The sequence below is a fragment of the Zootermopsis nevadensis genome, unplaced genomic scaffold (genome assembly GCF_977971745.1).
Source record: "Zootermopsis nevadensis isolate Lab colony 2312 unplaced genomic scaffold, Znev_1.0 Znev_ptg000015l, whole genome shotgun sequence".
Classification (NCBI taxonomy): domain Eukaryota; kingdom Metazoa; phylum Arthropoda; class Insecta; order Blattodea; family Termopsidae; genus Zootermopsis; species Zootermopsis nevadensis.
In genome coordinates, this window is record NW_028259147.1 from 69645 (window position 1) to 90047 (window position 20403).

Consider the following 20403-nt stretch of genomic DNA (forward strand, 5'->3'; position numbering starts at 1 on the left):
ATTGATATTTTCTGCTCGTCGTGGCGTAAATGAAGCAACGTATTACAATTTTGTATGCCTGAGGTAAACTTGAAAAGTTGGTATTCTGTTTTAGCATAACAAATTCGACGAACAGGTAACCGAAGGGGTGTGATGAACAGGAGTGTAGGAAACGGTGCCAACTGATGACAGAGAAAATTAAAATGGCGACGAGGGTATGGAATGTTGGGAGAAATGCTGCAGTACTAAGAAATCCTGTTTGTAATATAAATAACCGTAGATCCGCTACCACTACGCCTTCAGGAGCTATATTACCCGAACCGCGCAAAACTCCGTTTGGACTGATTGGAATTATATTTGCAGTGTTACCAGGGTTACTGATAGGTGCAAATATCAGTAAAAAGATTGCAAACTTTCTGGAGGAAAATGACTTATTTGTTCCGTCGGATGATGACGACGACGATGACTAACCGCTATAATTCAGTATCGTGTAAGTTATTGCATTAAATTTGTGTTGTCATTTAACAGGTAAACTGTTTAACATTGTTTTCCTCTTTTAAAATACATTTTCGTATGGGTGTTTTGGGTATATCGTTACAGTACGATGATTTATGGTAGGGGCATTAGAATGGCTTGAATCAGTGTTACATTACACTTGTTTATATTGGGGACAATTATAAATGACCAAAATAAGTTGCAGGTACATGTGGTCACAATATTTTTTGTATTTTAACATTTTCCTGTTATACAAATGACTGAAGAGAATATCATGAATTGGAACTTCTTGTCTAATGGCTTCTGATATTCTTCAAATTTTTCAGAAATAATAACTTTATAAAACCGGGGCGAATGTTACATGGGTGTACCATAATCTGCATTGTCTGTCAATACATACATATACACACACATTTGATGGATCCAAACATTAGACTGACTGTAAAATGTGGAATAAGGCATAAAGTACAAATCAGTACCTGTTTGTGAGTCTTGAGTTCAGTTGGTGTCACATGTCTGTAAATAACTAAGACAAGTTGCATTCAGTTATTGGAATTAGTTTGTAATGAATGTAAATCCATGAAAATATCTTAAATTCATCATGTACAAAACTCCTTACTTGATAGAAATCATCTGAATAATGCATCCTACTTTTATACCTCCAAAAATTGAACAGGGCTCTTTGTTTTGTCTTTACAGGTTAGACCCCAGCATTAGGATGTAGTTAGCAGCCAAAAGGATTCAAGCCTCTTCCTTGAAGCAAAATCAAGCCCATTATTCAAGCCTACTCTTGCATTATTTATGCCATGATTATTTTTTTGTGTTTTGTTGTGAGAGTGCTAAACACACTGGAGTATTCTAATTTTAAGCAGTACATTTAATGAATGTCACATGAAATAAGACATAATGAACAAATGAAACACAGAGCCAATCATGGAATTCATAGAGGATTACAGACCCCAAGTGCAAAACTATGTTCTTCAAATGTCCTGCTCAAGAATCCAACTCCTAGCTATCCAGTACCAACCAAATGGATTGAAGGACTCTGCTACAAATGCTGGCATGAAATCATAGAAGGCCACTGGGCCAGTTTGTGGAAGGCTGATGGTGATGGCAATTAATCAGAATCAGCATGAATAAAGTTCTGACTTATAATTCAGAGCTTTCAAAGATACTTCTGTAATCACTTTCAAGCCATTGGTGAAGTTTAGTTTTGTCCACAAATGAAATTACACCAGACTACTCGGGAGGCAATGTACAACTGACATCCAGGTTAGGTTTGATGTGTATGTTGATCTAATATTTTAAAAAAAATTATTGTAATGGTGAGAGAGTGAATTATGCCCCAGTGTGTTAATGCATAACATTTATACTTACTGTATAATGCAGTACCATGTAAATAATTATTTATACAATGCATTGCTTATTGAAATAAAGGAACTTAAATATCTGATCAAAAGAAACGATTTGGAGTTCTATATTTGATATACACCACAATGTAGAATAATTTGTTTCTTTTAAGCATGATTCTGTTATCTCTGAACATTAAGGATGATTGCACTTAGCAAGAACTATATATAAAATAATTGTATCTCCTTTGATGCAGGAAACAGGTTAGGTTTGATGCAGGTATTTAATGACATACGATTCTTGCACACGGTTTTGAAAACGATAAGTTTATTTTTATCACACCATTACAGAGGTGTCATAAAAATGTTTACAAACTAATAATCTGTAATTTAAAGAAACTTGTAACTTAAATTTTAGGTGTTTAATACTATGAAGAACAGTGACATTGACTCCAGTGACAAATACTTTAAAATTCCCATTGCAAATATTTTATTTTAGAATTCGCAGTGGCTGGTAATTCTACCCACAGATGAAACGTGATATTTTTCCACAGATAAGAACAGGAATTGTTACTAATGAGGAACTCCATAATTTATATTAGTGCTACAATTCTAAGAAGTCTGTGGCCACATACATTTTCACTTATCCAAACAGATATTTATAAATATATTTTTTACAGAGGAGATTTATTATTAATGTATTTCTTAAGAGAACTGCAATGTAAAAATATAAATTTTGGCTATGCTTACACTTTGGCACAGAAACTCCCAAAAAGCTGGTATAATTTTATGTACTTTGAGTGCACTAACAAGAATTTCAAACGTCATTAACCTCTGTTAGTGAAAATTATCACTACAATACTGAGACATTCATCACTGTGTATCCTTGAGATACTACTTGTGCAGAGTATAACACAAACTTATGAAGGTGCAAATAACTCAACATGTTTGTGCATAAGAACTTCCATTTGGCAATGTGTGATCATACTGAAAGAATCTACACATTTACTGACAAATCACGTAAACCATCACCATAGTCCATGCTCTGCTGTTTGTCTTAACTATTCAGGTGGCTTTTTGTGGGGTCCCCAACCATGGAAGCATTTTGTAAATCTCCTCGATTCTTTGTTTTTCAGCGTGAGAAAAAGTTTGCGAGATTTATCTGGTTGTTTCACCCGTAAATGCTGGATGTACACCTGTCAATCAAAATACTTATTTACGCATGGTGTGCAGTATTTCAATACAAGATTAATAGGAAATTAAAAAATCCTTATGAACATTCCAAATAATCTGTAAGTCCAGAAAAAGCTGCACAAATCTTTTCTTTTTGTGTCTTAAAACCTTCAGCTTTATCATAAATAAGCCATATATGTTAAAGTAACAGAAATAAGAATTTTTGAAGGCTCAGTTTATAGTACAGGAGCATTATGAAGCCAGTGTAGCTTCTTGTAAGGACGATGGAAATTATTATTATTATAACTGTAAACTGAACTTACTTGGGCAGATTTGTAGGCCAGCTTGATTTCTACTTCGCTACACTTAGCACCCAGCCACAAAAACACCTGTTCACCATTGTCCAGAATCATGATATCGTCATCAGCTAAATCATCCTGAAATATAACAGTTTTAGATCCTGACCAGTTATTCTGCATGTCAAATACTAAAGAAAAATGGGAGTATGACAGGGACAGTACATCAACTTTTTATAGACTTCAAGAAAGTCTATGATTCACTTAAGAGGGTCATATAAAACATTCTCACTTAATTTGCTATACTCATGAAACTATGTAGGCTAATTCATCATCATCATTAGCTCTACAGCCTCTGCTTCCCAATTTAGGCTAATTACAACGTGTTTTAAATGAAACCTACAGTAAAGTCTGTACAGGGAAACATCTGTCTGGCGTATTTCTTATTCAGTACGGTCTGAAACAAGGAGACGCTTTATCACCACTGCTTTTGAACTTCACTTCAATAAATGCCATTAGGAGGGTCCAAGAAAACAAACAGGAGATGGATATGAAAGGGACACATCAGATTCTGGTCTCTTCTGATGTTAATTTATTGATAAAACAAATATCATAAAGAAAAACACTCACATTCTATTAGATGCTAGTAGTAAGGAAATTGGTGCAGAAATAAAGGTAGATAGAACTAAGTACATGTACATGTCTCTTCCCTAGACTACAGGACAAGTCATTGTATAAAGGTAGTTAATAATCCTTTGAAGATGTGGCACAGTTCAAATGTTTGGGGGATGATGGTAAAAGTAAAGCTGTCCCACTATACGCCATGTAGATGCTTAGGGGAGAGGAGGTATAGCTCCTACTCATCCTTAACCTCAGCACTAGATACGGGTAAGCGGCAGTGCCGTGACCCAGCCACGCTTTAATCCCGGGAAAGGACCCCGGTGCCCACTGGGTAGCAGGCTGGGTGGGCCCCAGAGCCAGTGTGTACACAGGTCCTAGAGGAAAAATCCTCTACCCCTGTCAGAGATCACACCCCGGGTGTCCAGTCCACAGTCAGTCACTACACTCACTGAGCTACTCAGCTCATTGGGAGATTATGGTAAGAAATAAAAATTGCATCCATGTTTAAATTGAAAGCTAACTAAATTTAGGGAATTCTAGCTTGCGTGCAAGTGCATGAAGCCAATCAGAGAGCTGTTATATTATTTTGCATCCAACTGAGCAAAATTCCTATAGAAGCAGCTCATTTGATATAGAAGCATCAGATACCTGCAGTATTCTCTAAATAACAACAAACATGAATTATACTCTGCACAGGCATTCACCACAAACAGTTACAACAATCAGGTAAATTAAACAATATCTGTCATAAACATATTATGGTAAGATTAATGATACATTCACACATACCTGACAGAAATCAGAGCATTTCTCTGAAACAGTAAAGTATCCCTTTTCATTTGAACATCGGAAAAGACGCGTGTAGTTCATAAAATCAGCTTCTTTATCATATTCCTTTCGGCCGCCAAGACCCAACCAGAAGAAATTATCCGGCTCTTCGCCCTCATTCAGTGTCTGGAAGCCTATCCATGGCTGTAACAAGATTCAGCGAATATGAGTTTTGTTACAGGCGGACTACATGTTTATACAAGACTAAATGTTGGTCCGTTTCTCCTTCTGTGTACAGAAATCAAGAAAGTTTAGTTGTGCACATAGGAAGCTCACTCGATGTAACTGCAGGACAGCAGCGCCCAGAGCACATTTTGCCAATTAAATCACACACAGAAACATAATTTATTGTCTCCCCATACATAGACCAGTTTCTTCATGAATTACTATGCAAATTAAAGATCCCACGACCATATTTCAAGAAAAGATGTGAATGAAAATGATGACACACCACTGCTGTTTACACTCACATTATTGAACATCTCCTCTGCTATCTCTTCTATTAGCCGGGCCTCATCTGGGTCTGCTTTTGATCCGATCCAAACATACACTATTCCAGATGACTCTTCATTATCAAATGGAACCTTCAGAATATATCTGCAGACATAAAAATAAATGTAAATCTTCAATTAATAACAACACTACAGTTAAAATAAGATACTGATAAGACAAGACAGTTAATTACTCCCCTTGTCATTACAAGGACAGTGCAAATGAAAAACATAAGATATTTTTATACAAGACTTGAGGCTTTCACAGAGACTAAATGCAATAAAACCTTCTCAGGCTATACAAGACACACCAAGAAATAATCATAGTCCAACGTTTCAGAGACACTCGCTGTCTCCAACATAAGAGAATGATAGATAAGATATTTTTACTTTGGTATGATCTTCACAGATTACAAAAGAATTTTTGATTATCTCTCCATTCTTAGGTACAGGAAAATAAATGGCATACTTTACCTTTTCTTCACACACAGTGCACAAAATGAATGCACATTCAGGAGGTCATATCTGTTTGTCCACGGAAATTTAGTATTAAAAGATTGTGTAAGACAATTTCCACATGGCCAACCCATCTTAGTTGTAGTTCTCAAGGCACTGTTCATTATCTATACTCTGTAACGGTTCTATCAGCATAGTGGTATGAAAAAGACCTATCTTTCTGAAATGTTTGCTTACGTGAAAGCTGAATTGAGGGCTGCAGCATCTGGTTTTATCTGTATAAGACGGGTGCAGAGAGCACTCCCATTGGATCGAAGATGGTAAAATTCAACTGGAGGTAGACCGTCGTGTGGTGCTGCCTCTTTTCGTCTTCCATGGTGAATGATAAACTTCCGCTTGAAATGCGCCATGAATTTGAGGTTCTCTTGCTGCTGATGTGTGCGTACAACTTCCAGTTTCTCTCCAAACAGTGACTTGAACTTCTTTTGAAGGCTGTAACAGAAACGCATCCAACAAGATGATGCACGATTTGTTACGAAGCAACAGTTTTCACTGCAGACTGTAAATACCTGTCATACTTTCACCATTTCACATCACTGTTTCTTTTAAAATAGATGGTTGTACATACTGAAATATGCAACAACTATGTAAGCGGTTTAATATGTTGACTTATGGATACTATATTAAATAATGGCCTCTACATACTAACAAAGTCTGAACCAATTATACTACTAATAATAAAACCCACAAGACCCAAGGCTCTGTGGCAAATACAATACAATGTGAGAGATGCACTGTTATTAATTTTTAGAACCTCAATGAACAGTGTTCAAGCGCAGCCCTGCCTTCCAGAACTGTGTTTGTACCTGAAAGTGAAGGTCAGCCAACCCATATTTGAGGCCTCTCTGCCTTGCCAAAAGTACACAATGCACTGGAAGTCATCCTCTAGCTGCTCTTGTTCTGTTTCTGCTTCCACATTTGTATCATCTGGCGCATCAACTGGGACCCAATAGCGACAAAGAAAAACATAACAATCCCGGCTGTAGAAATGACCTGTACCAAACAGAAAAAAATGGTCATGTTCAGAAACTTAAACTGCAACTAAGTAACTCCATGCACCTCCTCTTGAGAAGTTGACAGGTGCTTAGGTGGCCCAGAAATTACGTACGTTTATTGAAGATGAAGGTTTATTACCATGTTCACAAGAGCCTGCCACTGGACCCTACCACGAGACAGCTAAATCCAGTCCATACCATTACACAATTCCTTAGATCCAGTTTAATATTATCAAACCATTTGTGCCTAAGCCTCCCAAACAGCCACTTATTTCAGAGTTTCCCAACCACAACAGTGTATGCGTTTCTGATTTCTCCTATGCATGCTACATGTTCTGCATATCTCATCATCCTACTAAGATGTACAAGGTCACAAAAACAAGCAAGCTCTTTTCATTTCATATTTTCCTACCATTTAAGAACCATGTTAAACCTCTTTCCTTTTTTCTTTTCTTTCTTATATATATATATAATTTCATAATTTATATTCATCTTGCTACAAGTTTCAGTTTTAATATTTTATAACACAAGACAGCATTGCAAAGGTGAAGTGTTTGCTTTTAGATTCTAGGTCTTTGGTATTCCTAACTGAATGCCGTCTTCTCAGCGTAACCAACTGTGTCGCTCTCTTACCTAATTCCTCTTCTGGCAGTCTCACAAACTTCTTTCCTTCAAGTACGAAAGCTTCCATCGCCTCTAGGTCTTCATTCCACTCTTCACTCAGCTGCTGCGCTTCGGAAGCTGACATTGGGGGTTGTCTCGGAGTGAACAGAGCTGCAAGATCAGCCTACACATGGAAATTACAGTTTATGAACATAGTCTTATACTTTACCCCACTACTTAATTACTGTTATTACAATTTTGAGAAGTGAATGATGACAATCTCTTTAGTGCATGATCTTTTTAAGCTTATGTATTTGAGGCACAGGTATGTATGCCTATATCATTTTAGATGTGTATGCTCAACACAAACAATATTAATTCTATGTAATCGAAACAAAGCTGACAGAAATTAATAAAATGACTGCTATAATAGAATATAAGTTTCTCATGACAGTGCTGAGTGATCCTTCATGGAATATGCCTTCATTAATAATCTAAAGACTGCTTTAAACTGGATATGGGAAATAAATTAATAATTCTGGACCTTTATCCCCAGCTGAAGAGGATGGCTTCAAGATCACAGTCCAAATTAAAAGGCTGGTTATCTGTCACACTTCAACAGCTGTGATAGAGTTAATAACAAGTATTATTGTGAAAATTCACTATTTTGTAGCATATCAATAACACATCTTGAGAATTTTCATATATATAAATTAATCACATCAATACAAAACATGCTGTATGGAAGAAGTAAATAAACACAATAAAACATATATATCTCTGCTGTTAATAACAGTTGCCTGACAGTCATATGCTTCCTCTATTAAAGCTGTAGAAGGTGGCATGTGCACTCATTGCTTTCTTCACTACCACATTAACATGTGAGTGAACAGTGAAGAAACACAACTGTGTCAATCAGTGTTAAGATTGGATATGACTTTTGCACTAGTCACACCTAAATAATGTGAACAATTTGAGCTTCTAAACGATCAAAACAACAGAGGCAGAATAATCAAAGTCACGTACCTTTGTTTCCTGTTGACGGGCCCATTTGGTGAGATCTGCACCAGTCTTCTGGACAGACTCAGCAGTGCGTGTGAAGTCCACGGCAATTACTTCATCCCATCCACTGAATTTGGACTTGAAGATCTGTAACGTCAAAAAACAGAAACACTACAATCATATCTCCTGGTTTATTTTCTGACACTGTATGTGTTTCATAATTTGCCAGTTTTCCTATATTCAACTTTCCTTGGCATGTCACATTTATATATTTCCATATTACAAAAATGAATCAGAGGAGTGTTTTAACTTGGTATCAAGAAAGTTAGCTTTAAGATACACTTTATTTAATAAGCCAGTCTTCCCATGCATCAGTCTTTTCCATTAAGCTTTCCTGACAAAAATTTTGTATACATTACTCATCTTCATCATACATGCTTCATGCCCTACCCATCTCATCCTCTTTGATTTGATCACCATACTAATATTTGATTAAGAGTATGAACTATGGAGTTCCTTGCAAAATTACATTTCTAACAATACTACATCTAATGACCTGTGTTTCTGTGCCTTCCTGCACCCTCGTAACCAGTGCATATTCAGGGCGATCTATCATAGTAAACAGTTCTTGGGACAATTTTATTGCTGCGGCCCTTACCAGACGTGTCGATTTCTTGCCAAACCTGTGATTGGAAACAGTAACAATTAAGATCGACTGCAACAAAACATCAGTCCACAAGACAACATCCTACAGAAAATTTTCCATGACTTAAATCCTGGGGGAGGCTGACCATTGAAGTTCCAAAGTTAAGGAAAATGTTGTATATTCACTGGACCTAAGAAAGAGGAGGTTAACACCAATACATAACAATGGGAAAAATTAGGTTTATTTTATACTTTAACCTTTACATCTTCAAATAAAAGAGGGGAAGCAGAAGATAGTGTGCTAAGTAGTAGGTAGCATTCCCTGAACTTAATTTCCAGAAATACAGGAGTCAAAATAATTTACTTGCCATACAAATACATCAAGGTAACAATCAAGGATGTAAACATTGCGATTGCTGAGAAGTGTATTGACCAGTTTGCCATGAGGAACCTCCACTTGCGGCAACTCCAGATACCCCATGCCCAGCCTCACTTGGTACAATCGTGGGGTGGCTGGCACAAAGTCCAGAACAACATGCTCCTGTACATAAGGAGGAATTAGTCAAATAAGGGCCCGTATCAGCAAATAAACCTTTTGTCTTTTATTATCCCTTATGTGTACTGGCTATTATAGAAGTATTTAACCCTCTGATGCCAAAGCTTGTCTAAGTAATATTTAAGAATCCAGCCCGTACCGCAAAGAAAACACTACACTTCGCCATTACAAAGATCTACAGGTTAACACTGTTTAGGTAACTAATCACTGTTCATTCTGAGAATCACATGAAACTCGAAAATACACTCTGTGGGCAAAAGCAGAATTACTGATTGTTAAAGAAGGTGGTACATATAGTTACCACTGACCTTAAAGGGTTAAAATAATATTAAAATGATTAAGGCTTCAATACCATTATGGCATCATCTGGAGGCAGTCCATCTTCATCTCCCAGAATCTTCCAGAAGTCTGAGCTTTCAGCTCCAGGCATTTCTGTAATAATTTCGGCTTTATTTTTGCGTTCATTCTTATTGATTTTTTCAGCCATAAGCCTGAAAAAAAAATTGTGATAACTGCAGAAGTTACTCCATTGTACATGCCTTACTGCAAAAGAGTACACAGTGGATCCAGGGCAGACATGTGACATGTAATTAACCTCTACGTCATGGAAACGTTTTGGGGGCATAGAGACATGTACCACAAATTCTGATGACAGATGCAGTAATCTCCTCTGAGAAATAATTGGTGAATATTTACCAAACTACACATTCCAGAAGAGTCATCTTCATACTTATCTCCAAACGACAAACTCAAATCTCATCAGCCTGATAAAGTTTTTGTAATACATTAATAAATTTTAAAGCCTGAAAATTAATGAGATGTAGGTAAAATTAAAGTTAATACAATTCTATTGCAACTTTATGTCTAAGTTTAAGACACGGTCTTTTGAAGAATGACGCAAAGACGCGGCTACAGTGAAACCTCGATGCATCGTTTTCGGCGGGGGTGGGAAATAAAAACGATGAATGCGGGAAAACGATAGATGCGGAAAAGCATTAAAAATTTAAAAAAAACAATGTTTCTCTTTCAAAGTTACTTCTTTTTACCAAAAAAGTCTTTAATGGACAACTGGTTTGTCGAAACTTTACGTTTTAGACCAAACAGAGCACTTTCCACGTTCAAAATGTTTTCCTCGTCACGTTCACTAATATTAAGCGCATAAAAGAACGACTTCACTTTCGCCAATGCAGCGTGCGCTTCGGCAAAACTCGGCAAAGCTCACCACTCCAACCCCCTTTGCGGACAATAACAGGAAGAATGGAAATACTATTACTGCCGAACTCAACGAAACGTAGTTGTAGAAGACCCTGAACCGCTGGAAACGAGATGAACCAGAAGAATGAAAAGTGCCGCCAGCCTTTCCTTTGTACTTATAATAAAAGCATTTGTGAAGAAATTCTCACTGCACATGCCATCTGGCATCGCTGGAACGAAATATGAGTGCACCCAAATTAAAATCGTAAAATTTCTGACAATGGGCACCGCCATTCACTCCAACTATCACCCCTGCACCGCTGATCCCTCATTCCAAAAGAATCTGTGCTGGTTGGGCGACATAACAGGTTACCGCTACTGCGTATTCCAAAAACATTGTGCGTCTTTCGGTAATAATTTATCTCAAAACCCAGCATTTTAAATTCTCAGAAACGATCATTGCGGGAAAATTGTGGGCCGGGACTAAGATTTTTGAACGATCGATGCGATAAAACGATAGTTCGAGGAACGATAGAAGCGGGAAAATGTAACATTATTTTATATGGGATGTATTCAGGACCGAACAAAACGGACGATGCATCCGGGAAAACGATAGTTCCGGGAACGATGGATAGAGGTTTCACTGTAATGAGTTTTCAAACAGAAAATGGGAAGGAAATGGTGCCTCCTTTCCTTTTAACATATGTAGTTTTTACCAAGGATCATCATCAAATCAACCTGTCAGTAAATGCATCTGATAGTGGTCCTCTCTGGAATGCATCCTCAGTTCAGTCTTGAGAAGAACTCAAATATTTCATGAACATAGTTCTAATCTTTGTTCCATATACGACATACTTCTAATAAGGTAAGAACAAATACCTGGCTTTCGATTTAAAGGTGTTCTTTGATTTCTTGCCGTACCACATGAAGATCTTAAGCCCAGTGTCCAGCACAAACACAAATCGTGGATCCAGAGACTCCAATGCAACTTGGACAGGCTCAAGATGAATTGAACAGGAACCAGAAGCATGTACTCTGAACAGGCGGTTCACATACGTCTATAAAGTATACAAGTTAGTACTAAATGAGACTTTCATAACCCACAAAAAATAAATTACCATAAATGTCAGGACTATACATTAAGTAGCAACAGTGTTGCTGCCACCTCAGAAGTTTATGTACACAGTATGCTGATATTCTTGAAGGTAATAAGGTGGAATGACCTTAAATTACACCCCTTCTACAATTTAACCAATTTTAAATTTCCTTTTGTCTTTTTTTATCACACTCTAGTAATATGCATATATGAGCCGGGTTAGCTCAGTCAGTATAGTGACTAGCTGCGGGCTGGACGACTGGGGTTCGATCCCCGATGAGGGCAGAGGATTTTTCCTCTAGCCTCTGCGTCCAGACCAGCTCTGGGGCCCACCCAGCCTCCTCTACAATGGGAACCGGGGTCAAAAAAGAGAGAAGCTATACCTCCACTCACCCCAAACGCCTGTATGGCACATAGCGGGACAAACTTTACTTTACTTTTAGTAATATGCATATATCTTACAACAATTTCTTCCTTTTAAATAATGAACACATTTGCACAGCAAAATTTTTGTGACGCTACTCCGTTATGCAGAGTTCTTTATAAACAGGTTATAACACATGTAAGTACACTGTACTTCACCAGGATTCTTTACTTGTCAAAGAGAACTGTTATGCATAAGTTTTAATTAGCACTAATTATTTCCCTCTATAGTGTTGTATTCTTCTTGGTTATGGTACATTTAAAGACGTAATGGAAACATTCGTCAAGAGGAGCTATGTTGAAAAACTTGACAATCCTAAGCAGGGTGCTGATCTCAGACGAAACCTCGAGTGTTGAAACTGAGAACATTTCCGCTTCATGCGGAAGAAAAAAGAATGCTTCAACTGACAAAATAAACAAAGACCAGCAGCAAGTATGATACTATTTGCACAAAGTACGCTGCAAGATTATAAAGTCATTCTGGTAAGTGGCGAAGAGTTTCAAGACAAATTTCTAGTGCAGTGAGTTTTCCAATTCATGATAAAACATGAGTTAAACATGAAGTACAGATGAAAGAGAATGAAGCAGGCAGGACATATTGCATGCATGGGAAATACAAGTGGCTAATTGCATGTTACATGTCCTACCCATCAAATCCTCCTGAATTGATTACCACCACAATATCTGATAAAATTCTTCATTAAGTAATTATCTCCTTCCTCCTGCTACATAATGGGAACAGAAATAATTTTATTATTACCACATCTTCAACTGTGAAGAAGCCACTAGAAGTGCGACCACCTTCTATATAGGCAATATCTGTGTCAAAGAGACCAAGGAACTCATCTGACTCATCACCCTGTTCTTCCCGAATTGTTCGGCACTGTGCGCCAAGGTAGTTCCGCAGGTTAACAGCATGGATAGCAGCACATGCTCTTTTGTCCAACTGAAATAAATGAGACACAATAACACAGATGTTACGATGAAAATAAACTGAACATAGAAATGTCCTTCTGGAAGGACTACATTTACTAAAATCAAAATACATTAAAACTGAGATGATTATGCCCAATAAAAACATCAAAATTATAAGTTAAAAGTTTCAACTCAAACAATCTGCTGTTGAAGAAAAGCTTTTTCTCAAAATGCTGAAGATTACATTAAACAAAGTCAGGAAACAAAACACTCCACAAAACATTTGGGAGCAAAGTCAGAGAGTAATTCTGGGTATTAAATAACGATGAACTTCATGAAAAGTACATGCCATGCAGCATTGTTATGATAGTGAAATCTAGAAAGATGTGACGGCATGGACATGGGATTAGAATGGGAAGACCAGGAATGCAAAGAGAATTTTGACAGGAAAAATTGTTCACAAATGACCACATGGAATAACATGAAGCAAATGTGATAATCAGAGGTGGAGGCTGGCAGTTCAGGAGTGTATCCAACAGCAGACTTCAATATTAACAACATTTAATCTCCAAGTCTGTGGCGTAGGGATGTAGCGACCCCATCGCCCGATGGTATGCCACTACAATCAGCCACCCGAGTACTGGCAGGAAAACCAGAACTATAGAGGTGGTAGGAAATGACCAACCTCAGCCTCAACACAGAGGACGGCCAGCCAGATGGCTTAGGAGGCAGCCCCTCCAAACCTTGCAACGACTTGTTGGGCCAATCACCCACACTTCATTTTTAATATGATTCAGAGAAACAAAGATTGTTCGGCCGGACAGCTTCCATGGAGACGACATAGGCGAGGAAGGATATACGATTCAGAATTTTGAATATCAAGACTCTAGTAGGGAAAGAGGTAGAAATAGTTCAATATTAGAGAAATAGGACAGGCAAAGGGGAAAGGTTTAATGCAGATGATATTCTTAGCAAGGAATAGGAAGAAATGGAGGAGGTGGACCGAGCAAGCAACCCTGACGCTATAAAGGCAAAAAGGGAGATGACAAAGAAGAAGAAGAATCTCTAAGTCTGCTACCAGACTTAACATAGTTATTTAAGATAAACAGACATTCAGACAAACCTTCTAACCAGGCTGGGTACAGTACTTACCGTTGCCTTGTCACCAATCCAAAAGTAGATGTGCCATGAAAGCGATCCTGTATCATCAATAGAGGTTCGAAGCACTATGTAGCAGTCACCCTCATAGAACTTTCCATGTGCTGCCTCCTCAATTTGGTTAGGGAGAAAATTTTCAATCTCCCAGATGGTAAGTCCCGGGATCTGACCTGCGTCCCCATCGAAGAACTCTGAATAGTCGAGAGGAGGTTTCTCAAGTGTTTCATCCCACCTCTTTGGTCTACAATAGCAAAGAAAATTGGGTTTCAACAGCAAACGTAACACATAAATTAATTTCAATGCAACTTAACAAAATATGATACGAGGGAATGGACTCAATTCATCTAGCTCTGGGTAGGATCCAATGGTGGGATCTTATAAATAAGGTAATTAAGCTTCAGAGTACATTAAACACAAGGAATATCTTTAAAAGCTGAGCAACTGTCAACTTCTGCAAAAGGACTCTATGTTCCACACAGTCATAATGGAATTTTGATTAGCCTACAATACATTCTGAACAAAATCTACAAAGTTTCTTTGGATATTGACTGGGTCTGGTAAAACACTCCCATCACCTGGTAACAAAGAAAAATAAATTACTTACTTTAAAGATTCAGCTTTCACTTCTTCTGCTGTCTTTTGTTTATTTTTATCCTTTGCAATGTCTTTCATTCCCTGAAATATACAAATTATATTATGAATTTACTCATCTCAAAGTTCAAGAACATGGGTGAGAGACAACATAACATCAAGCATACATAAAAATTTACATAAACGCTGGCTGAAACCCAGCTGATTTAAATTTTGACAGCCATACAACTCTTACAAACAAATGGACTATACAATGTGGTTTTAAGACCTAATAAAGATCACTTGATGAACAACACATAGTCACGGGAATAACGATGATAATAAAATAATTATTTAACCCGAGGGAAATAGGTTGTAGGGATGTGAACTAGATTCATCTGGTTATACTCAGGACAGTTACACTAGTTTCAGTGCCAACAGCAAGGCACATTTCCTTGTACTGTCCTAAAGACTGTCATATAACAGCTATAATTTCAACTGCAATAGGATGTCCAAATTCTGAAGTAACTGCTTCACGTCACAATAAAATTTCTAACTTCATAACATTCTTTTGCTAAGATCTCCTTCACTCTCCTTAATTATCTACCTCTCTTCCTGCCTTACTACTGTGACATTCATGTGTAGAAAAAGCAAACATTTGTCATCTTTGAAACTACAACGATTTGACGGTACACAGTCGCATGCAAAGTATTGTGCCGCTGCTTAAAACTTAGGAGATAAGAATCCTTAAAGCTTGCATTCTGATAAGAGGAACGGCAGAGTGGAGACACGGACAACTCAAAGCATTTCATTAAAGAGTATGTGCGTGAACTCACTTTCAAAATTTTTGCTTGATCTTGGTCAGCCTCTTCCTGGTCGCGTCGGCCTCGGCGCAAGCGCATCTTACGAGCTATTGGATCTCTGCTCAAATCTGGAAATACAATGAAACTGCATGATGATCCTAATATCAGAAATGTCATCATCCCTGATTTGATCGTGCTAATATTATTTGGTGAATGGTATAAACTGATGAGCTGCTTAGAAAAAAACTTTCGTACAGAGAATTAAAAATACTATATTCCTTACAATAGAACAGAAGCACAGCTACACACACATGACTAATATACTAACTGTTAGAGGATGCTGGTGCTGGTACACTGGCACCCGCCAGTCGAAGTTGATGCTGAAGAGAAAAGTCAATATTATAAAACTCAATTCCTGACCCTCGTTGAACCTCGGTTGGCTTTGGCGGCATCACGAGTTCGGGATTATCTCGAAGGTCTAGCACATCCAGATCAGTAAGAAGATGTATTGCATCAGGTAGAGTTATCAAACGATTTGCCGTCAAGATCAACTTTTTCAATGATCCACACCTATAACAGTGTGAAAGAAATACAAGACAAATCATAAATTACAAGTCTTTTATTAAAAATCAGTCAACATCTTCAGACAGTGAATCTCCTAAAAACTGCACATTAAAGAAATGCAAAGCTAAAGATATCAAGAAAGAGCAAAAATAAACTTTAGTGTGGCTTCAATCACAAAATATTGAAGAATGCCGTGCCACGTTATAAAGATAAATTCTGGATTTTTCTTGTATGTTGGAGTCCACATACTGAGCACTTTTAGTGGTCAACACATTTCAATTTATACAATTAGTGTCCTTACAAAACAGAAGAGTTAGGGCTTTAACTTAACTAAAATTGACAAATCGTAATCAATTAAATACCTGCATAATCCCTCAGGAATCATTTCTAACTGGTTGTTTGCAGCAGAGAAGACTTCTAGGTTATTTAACTTGCCAATGCCTGATGGAATACCCTCAAAATCCAGTCGATTGTCATTGACATACAGCCGACAAAGTGTCGTGATCTTGCATAAGGATGCTGGCAATGCTGTCAGTTTATTCCGGCAAAGGTTAAGTGTTTTTAGATGCTGCCAAAATTCTGATGACAATGAGAAAGTGAGACCCTTTTAAAAATTGTTTATACATTACTTGTACTTCAAATTGTAAGACAGATTCATTGCATTACTGCAAAGCATAATCCCAAGGAACTGTAAGTAGATTACTCACAATGAGCATTTTGTTGTAAAGTTATAAAAAGTGATTCGCTTTTAAATGCTGTCAGCATTCTTCAATTATTGCGCACGTAGAACTTGAAGTGAAGAACCACGAAATAAAATGAAAAGCTGCCACTTACCTCCACAGAAAGACAATTTCATAATTTATTTCCTACTTTAAGTTCAAGTAATTCTTCATTCTGAAATATTCCCAGTAACTACTCTTTCATGTGACGCAAGCATTTCACAATTCATAAGGACTAAAAGTAAAATGGCATATTTGTACTAAGCCATATACACATGAAAGGGTACAAAGATTTATCAAATCTCTTTAACAACGATGTTTACCTATTGCCTGGGACAATTCTGTTATTTGATTATGACTCAAGTTCAGTCTGCGTAAATTTCGTAAAGAATACAGAGCTTCAGGTACTTTCGGTAATGCGTTTTGTGCCATGTCCAGTTCCGTCAGGTTTGTAAGGCTGTCCATGCTTCCTGGAATGTTGTTCAGAGTGCGCTGTGTATTGCGCATATGAAGTGTTTCCAAACTCATCAATGATGGTAATTGTCTGAAACAAATAACACATGCTATAAACTTTATACAATTTGAAGATATTATGGTGACTGAACGAAATGAACAAATTTACAAACACTGTTGATTGACAAAGATTAGTACAGGTTAATTCTGGATAAAAAGAGTTTCACGAACTAAAATCCAAAGTTAGTTAAGCCATGATAATGCTGTGGTCCTTTTCTTTCCAGTACCATAGCACTGCCCTCGCACTACTCTTAAAGATATGCAGTACATCCTTAATCCTTATAAATGTTCTATAAACTATGAATCAATATGAATAAAACACAGTTCATTTTCCTGCTAAATGAAATCAGACACAAATTATTATTATTATCATCATCATCATCATATCTTGAATTCACTGACCTGAGCTGAAAGTGTCCCAATGGATTGTGGTTCAGAACCAGTGTCTGCAAGTTGGCCAGTCTTCTGGTCTGAGGTGGCAAAGTTTCCAAATTATTTGAACTCAGGTCAAGGAAGAGCAAATCCGTCAAGTGCATGAAGAGGGTATTTGGAATTGAATCAATGCTATAAACATTATAACAAACATTTAGTTTGCTTATTCAATAGCTTGTAAACATACATTATTATAAAAGTTACCAGTTTCATGAAAAAAAATTGCATATTTTTATGTGGAATCACAAATCATAAAACAGGCTACAGACGGTAGTCTTATTTGAACATAAATTAAGCAAGTGCAACTAAAACAGTTACTCACTGATTATGACTCAGATTCAAAACCAGCAGAGCTCTTGCTCGTTCCAAACCTTCTGGAACTTCTTTAAGGTTGTTGTGGCTCAAGTCAAGAGTTGTGAGTTCCTCTAGACGAAACAGCTCTGCTGGAATTCCTGAACTCTTCACTCGGTTATGGCGAATGTTAAGTGTCCTTAAGCAACCGAGTTCTGTTAGCTCCCCATACAAACGTTCAAGATCATTTCGTACCAGTGAAAGGTGTTCCTGAAGGAGGTAAAGTGTATATGTGTGTGCTTCAGTATCAAGGGCTATTTGCACTTAAATAAAATTTTAATTAAAATATCACTGCTAATCCAGTTTAAAATGAGACAAAACTATGCATATGTCAGACTGTAAAGTAGTCTAACAGATTCAGGGCAGATCTACATTCAAGAAAATAAGGAACAGGGCAGTCAAAAGAGCCACCAATATCACAGGCCATATATGAACCCATAAATTAGGTCCTACAAATAAAATACATTAAAATCACACAGCTAAAACATTGGAATAACAAAGACCAATATATAATGAGGCACATAATTCTTCTTTGTATGGTTTGCTCTGTGCAGAGATGCTAGTAGATATTACAACATAACAATTACACGGTGCAGAGATCGACTGCTTACAGTATACAGTCTCGCCACACCGTGTTCCACATCAGCACCACGTGTGTTGGTTTTTCAATATAGTAAATTGCTTACAAAATTTGTGGGTATTTTTGCGCATAATTTAACTCCATAACAAATTTCACCTCCTTGGCTAAAATGGTTCATCAATTATCACCACAAAGTAAATACACATATCACATCCATTGCATTTTTTAATTTTATGATAAAGGCTTTGCCAACTACTAACCAATTTCAACAGCTTTCCCAGTTCTTCTGGTATCTCCATTAAGTTTGTCTTATCGAGTTTCAGCCATTGAACACCTGTCATCAACCGTACTGCATCAGGAAACTTCCCATCCTGTAACAGAAAGGTATGAATAATGTGGCACACCCTTTTTCAGATCCTCAATTAACACTCAGTAGAACTGTAGAACAAGAAATGCATATGGCAGTTTCTTCACTGTACTTTTTATGGTGATGTTTCTCAACCCTTCTGATACTGCAGACTCCCCCCTCTTCAAAATTATTTCGAACATTCTGACCGAACAGAATATAGACTAACTAAAATGTAGATAAAAGGTATAGTTTTATTGTCAATTTTATCCCAGTATATAAACAAATTGATGAAATAGGCTTAAAATTTACAGCAACACAGCATAAAAAAACCTACTCAACTCATGGACCCCTTAAGCACAAAATAAAATGGCCCAAATTAAAAATTCGTTCTCTCATTGGTTCATATCGAATAAGTTTGAAAAGCAGTAACTTTGCATTAAACATCTACTACTTCCAAAGGTACCTGCAATTCATACAACAGACTACATCATTCTGAAATTCACCTGTGATGAACATTTCTAATACGTAAATGCAAATGTCATGTTTGGGTTATGAAATCTATTTCATGGACAATCTGCAACAAAATCATCAAATCTGAAAGTACTTTGTAATTAAATGTATTAAAAAAAATATGAACCCACTTACACTGAAGTCATTGCTCGTAAAATCAACACCTCGAACAAACGGTAACACGCCTGTGTTTGCCATTTCGATACTACACCATTTTTTCTCTCAGTATTGCTATTTGGTACGTCACCTGCGGTGGAGACGATACAATTGTCAAAGAAATTGCTTAACACCAACATACACAACCTTCCTCAGCCTTTACCTGAGATAAAAATACCAGTGAAGACAACTGTACGCAGCCAACATGATAAACACACAAATTCCCTCCAATATGTTTCTATAACGTGCTGCTTCAGGTTCTCGCGGCGACTTTTATGAAAACGGCTCCTGGGCGATGACATTCACAACTACCGAAACCAAACTGATTCGAAAGTTATATACATGCTACATTATTATAACAAAAAGTATAGAGAAATGTCATTCATCAAAGAACGACACATTCTGCACAGATACATAACAAACAGCGAACCTTCAAAATACGATAGCGTGTATTTATAACGTTGTTACTCTTAATTCTACACGCGGCAGTAAATTTTAAGGTAATTCGACATAAGTATGAC

At 37.2% G+C, this 20403-nt stretch overlaps 2 protein-coding genes across 2 annotated transcripts; one reads left to right on the forward strand and one right to left on the reverse strand.

Annotated features, from left to right (window-relative positions):
• The first annotated feature begins 29 nt into the window (after positions 1-29).
• LOC110840899 (essential MCU regulator, mitochondrial-like) lies at positions 30-1937 on the forward strand. The gene is made up of 2 exons (XM_087348958.1): positions 30-469; positions 1174-1937. The coding sequence occupies exon 1, from the start codon at positions 165-167 to the stop codon at positions 447-449; it is 285 nt and encodes a 94-aa protein (XP_087205084.1). The 5' UTR covers positions 30-164; the 3' UTR covers positions 450-469; positions 1174-1937.
• A 192-nt stretch (positions 1938-2129) lies between these two features.
• Positions 2130-20059, reverse strand: fliI (FLII actin remodeling protein). Its single transcript, XM_087348933.1, has 23 exons — positions 19862-20059; positions 19128-19238; positions 18259-18497; positions 17907-18068; positions 17315-17535; positions 16635-16851; positions 16037-16278; positions 15742-15836; positions 14940-15010; positions 14330-14576; positions 13023-13208; positions 11623-11801; positions 9902-10040; positions 9362-9534; positions 8905-9031; positions 8373-8495; positions 7377-7530; positions 6555-6741; positions 5926-6180; positions 5212-5338; positions 4703-4885; positions 3320-3433; positions 2130-3019 (listed from the first exon to the last, which is right to left on the reverse strand). Exons 1-23 carry the CDS (start codon positions 19922-19924, stop codon positions 2885-2887), a joined length of 3750 nt encoding a protein of 1249 aa, XP_087205059.1. The 5' UTR covers positions 19925-20059; the 3' UTR covers positions 2130-2884.
• Between the last annotated feature and the right edge of the window lie 344 nt (positions 20060-20403).

Bases quoted from the DNA above. Each gene is read 5' to 3' on its own strand.
- fliI (XM_087348933.1), bottom strand. From the start codon at position 19,924: ATGGCAAACACAGGCGTGTTACCGTTTGTTCGAGGTGTTGATTTTACG. The intron at 18,498-19,127 runs GTTAGTAGTTGG...TACCTCCTTCAG, and splicing joins TGGGAAAGCTGTTGAAATTG to GAACACCTTTCACTGGTACG. The intron at 5,339-5,925 runs GTAAGCAAACAT...TTATGTCTGCAG, and splicing joins GCCCTCAATTCAGCTTTCAC to ATATATTCTGAAGGTTCCAT.
- LOC110840899 (XM_087348958.1), top strand. From the start codon at position 165: ATGACAGAGAAAATTAAAATGGCGACGAGGGTATGGAATGTTGGGAGA.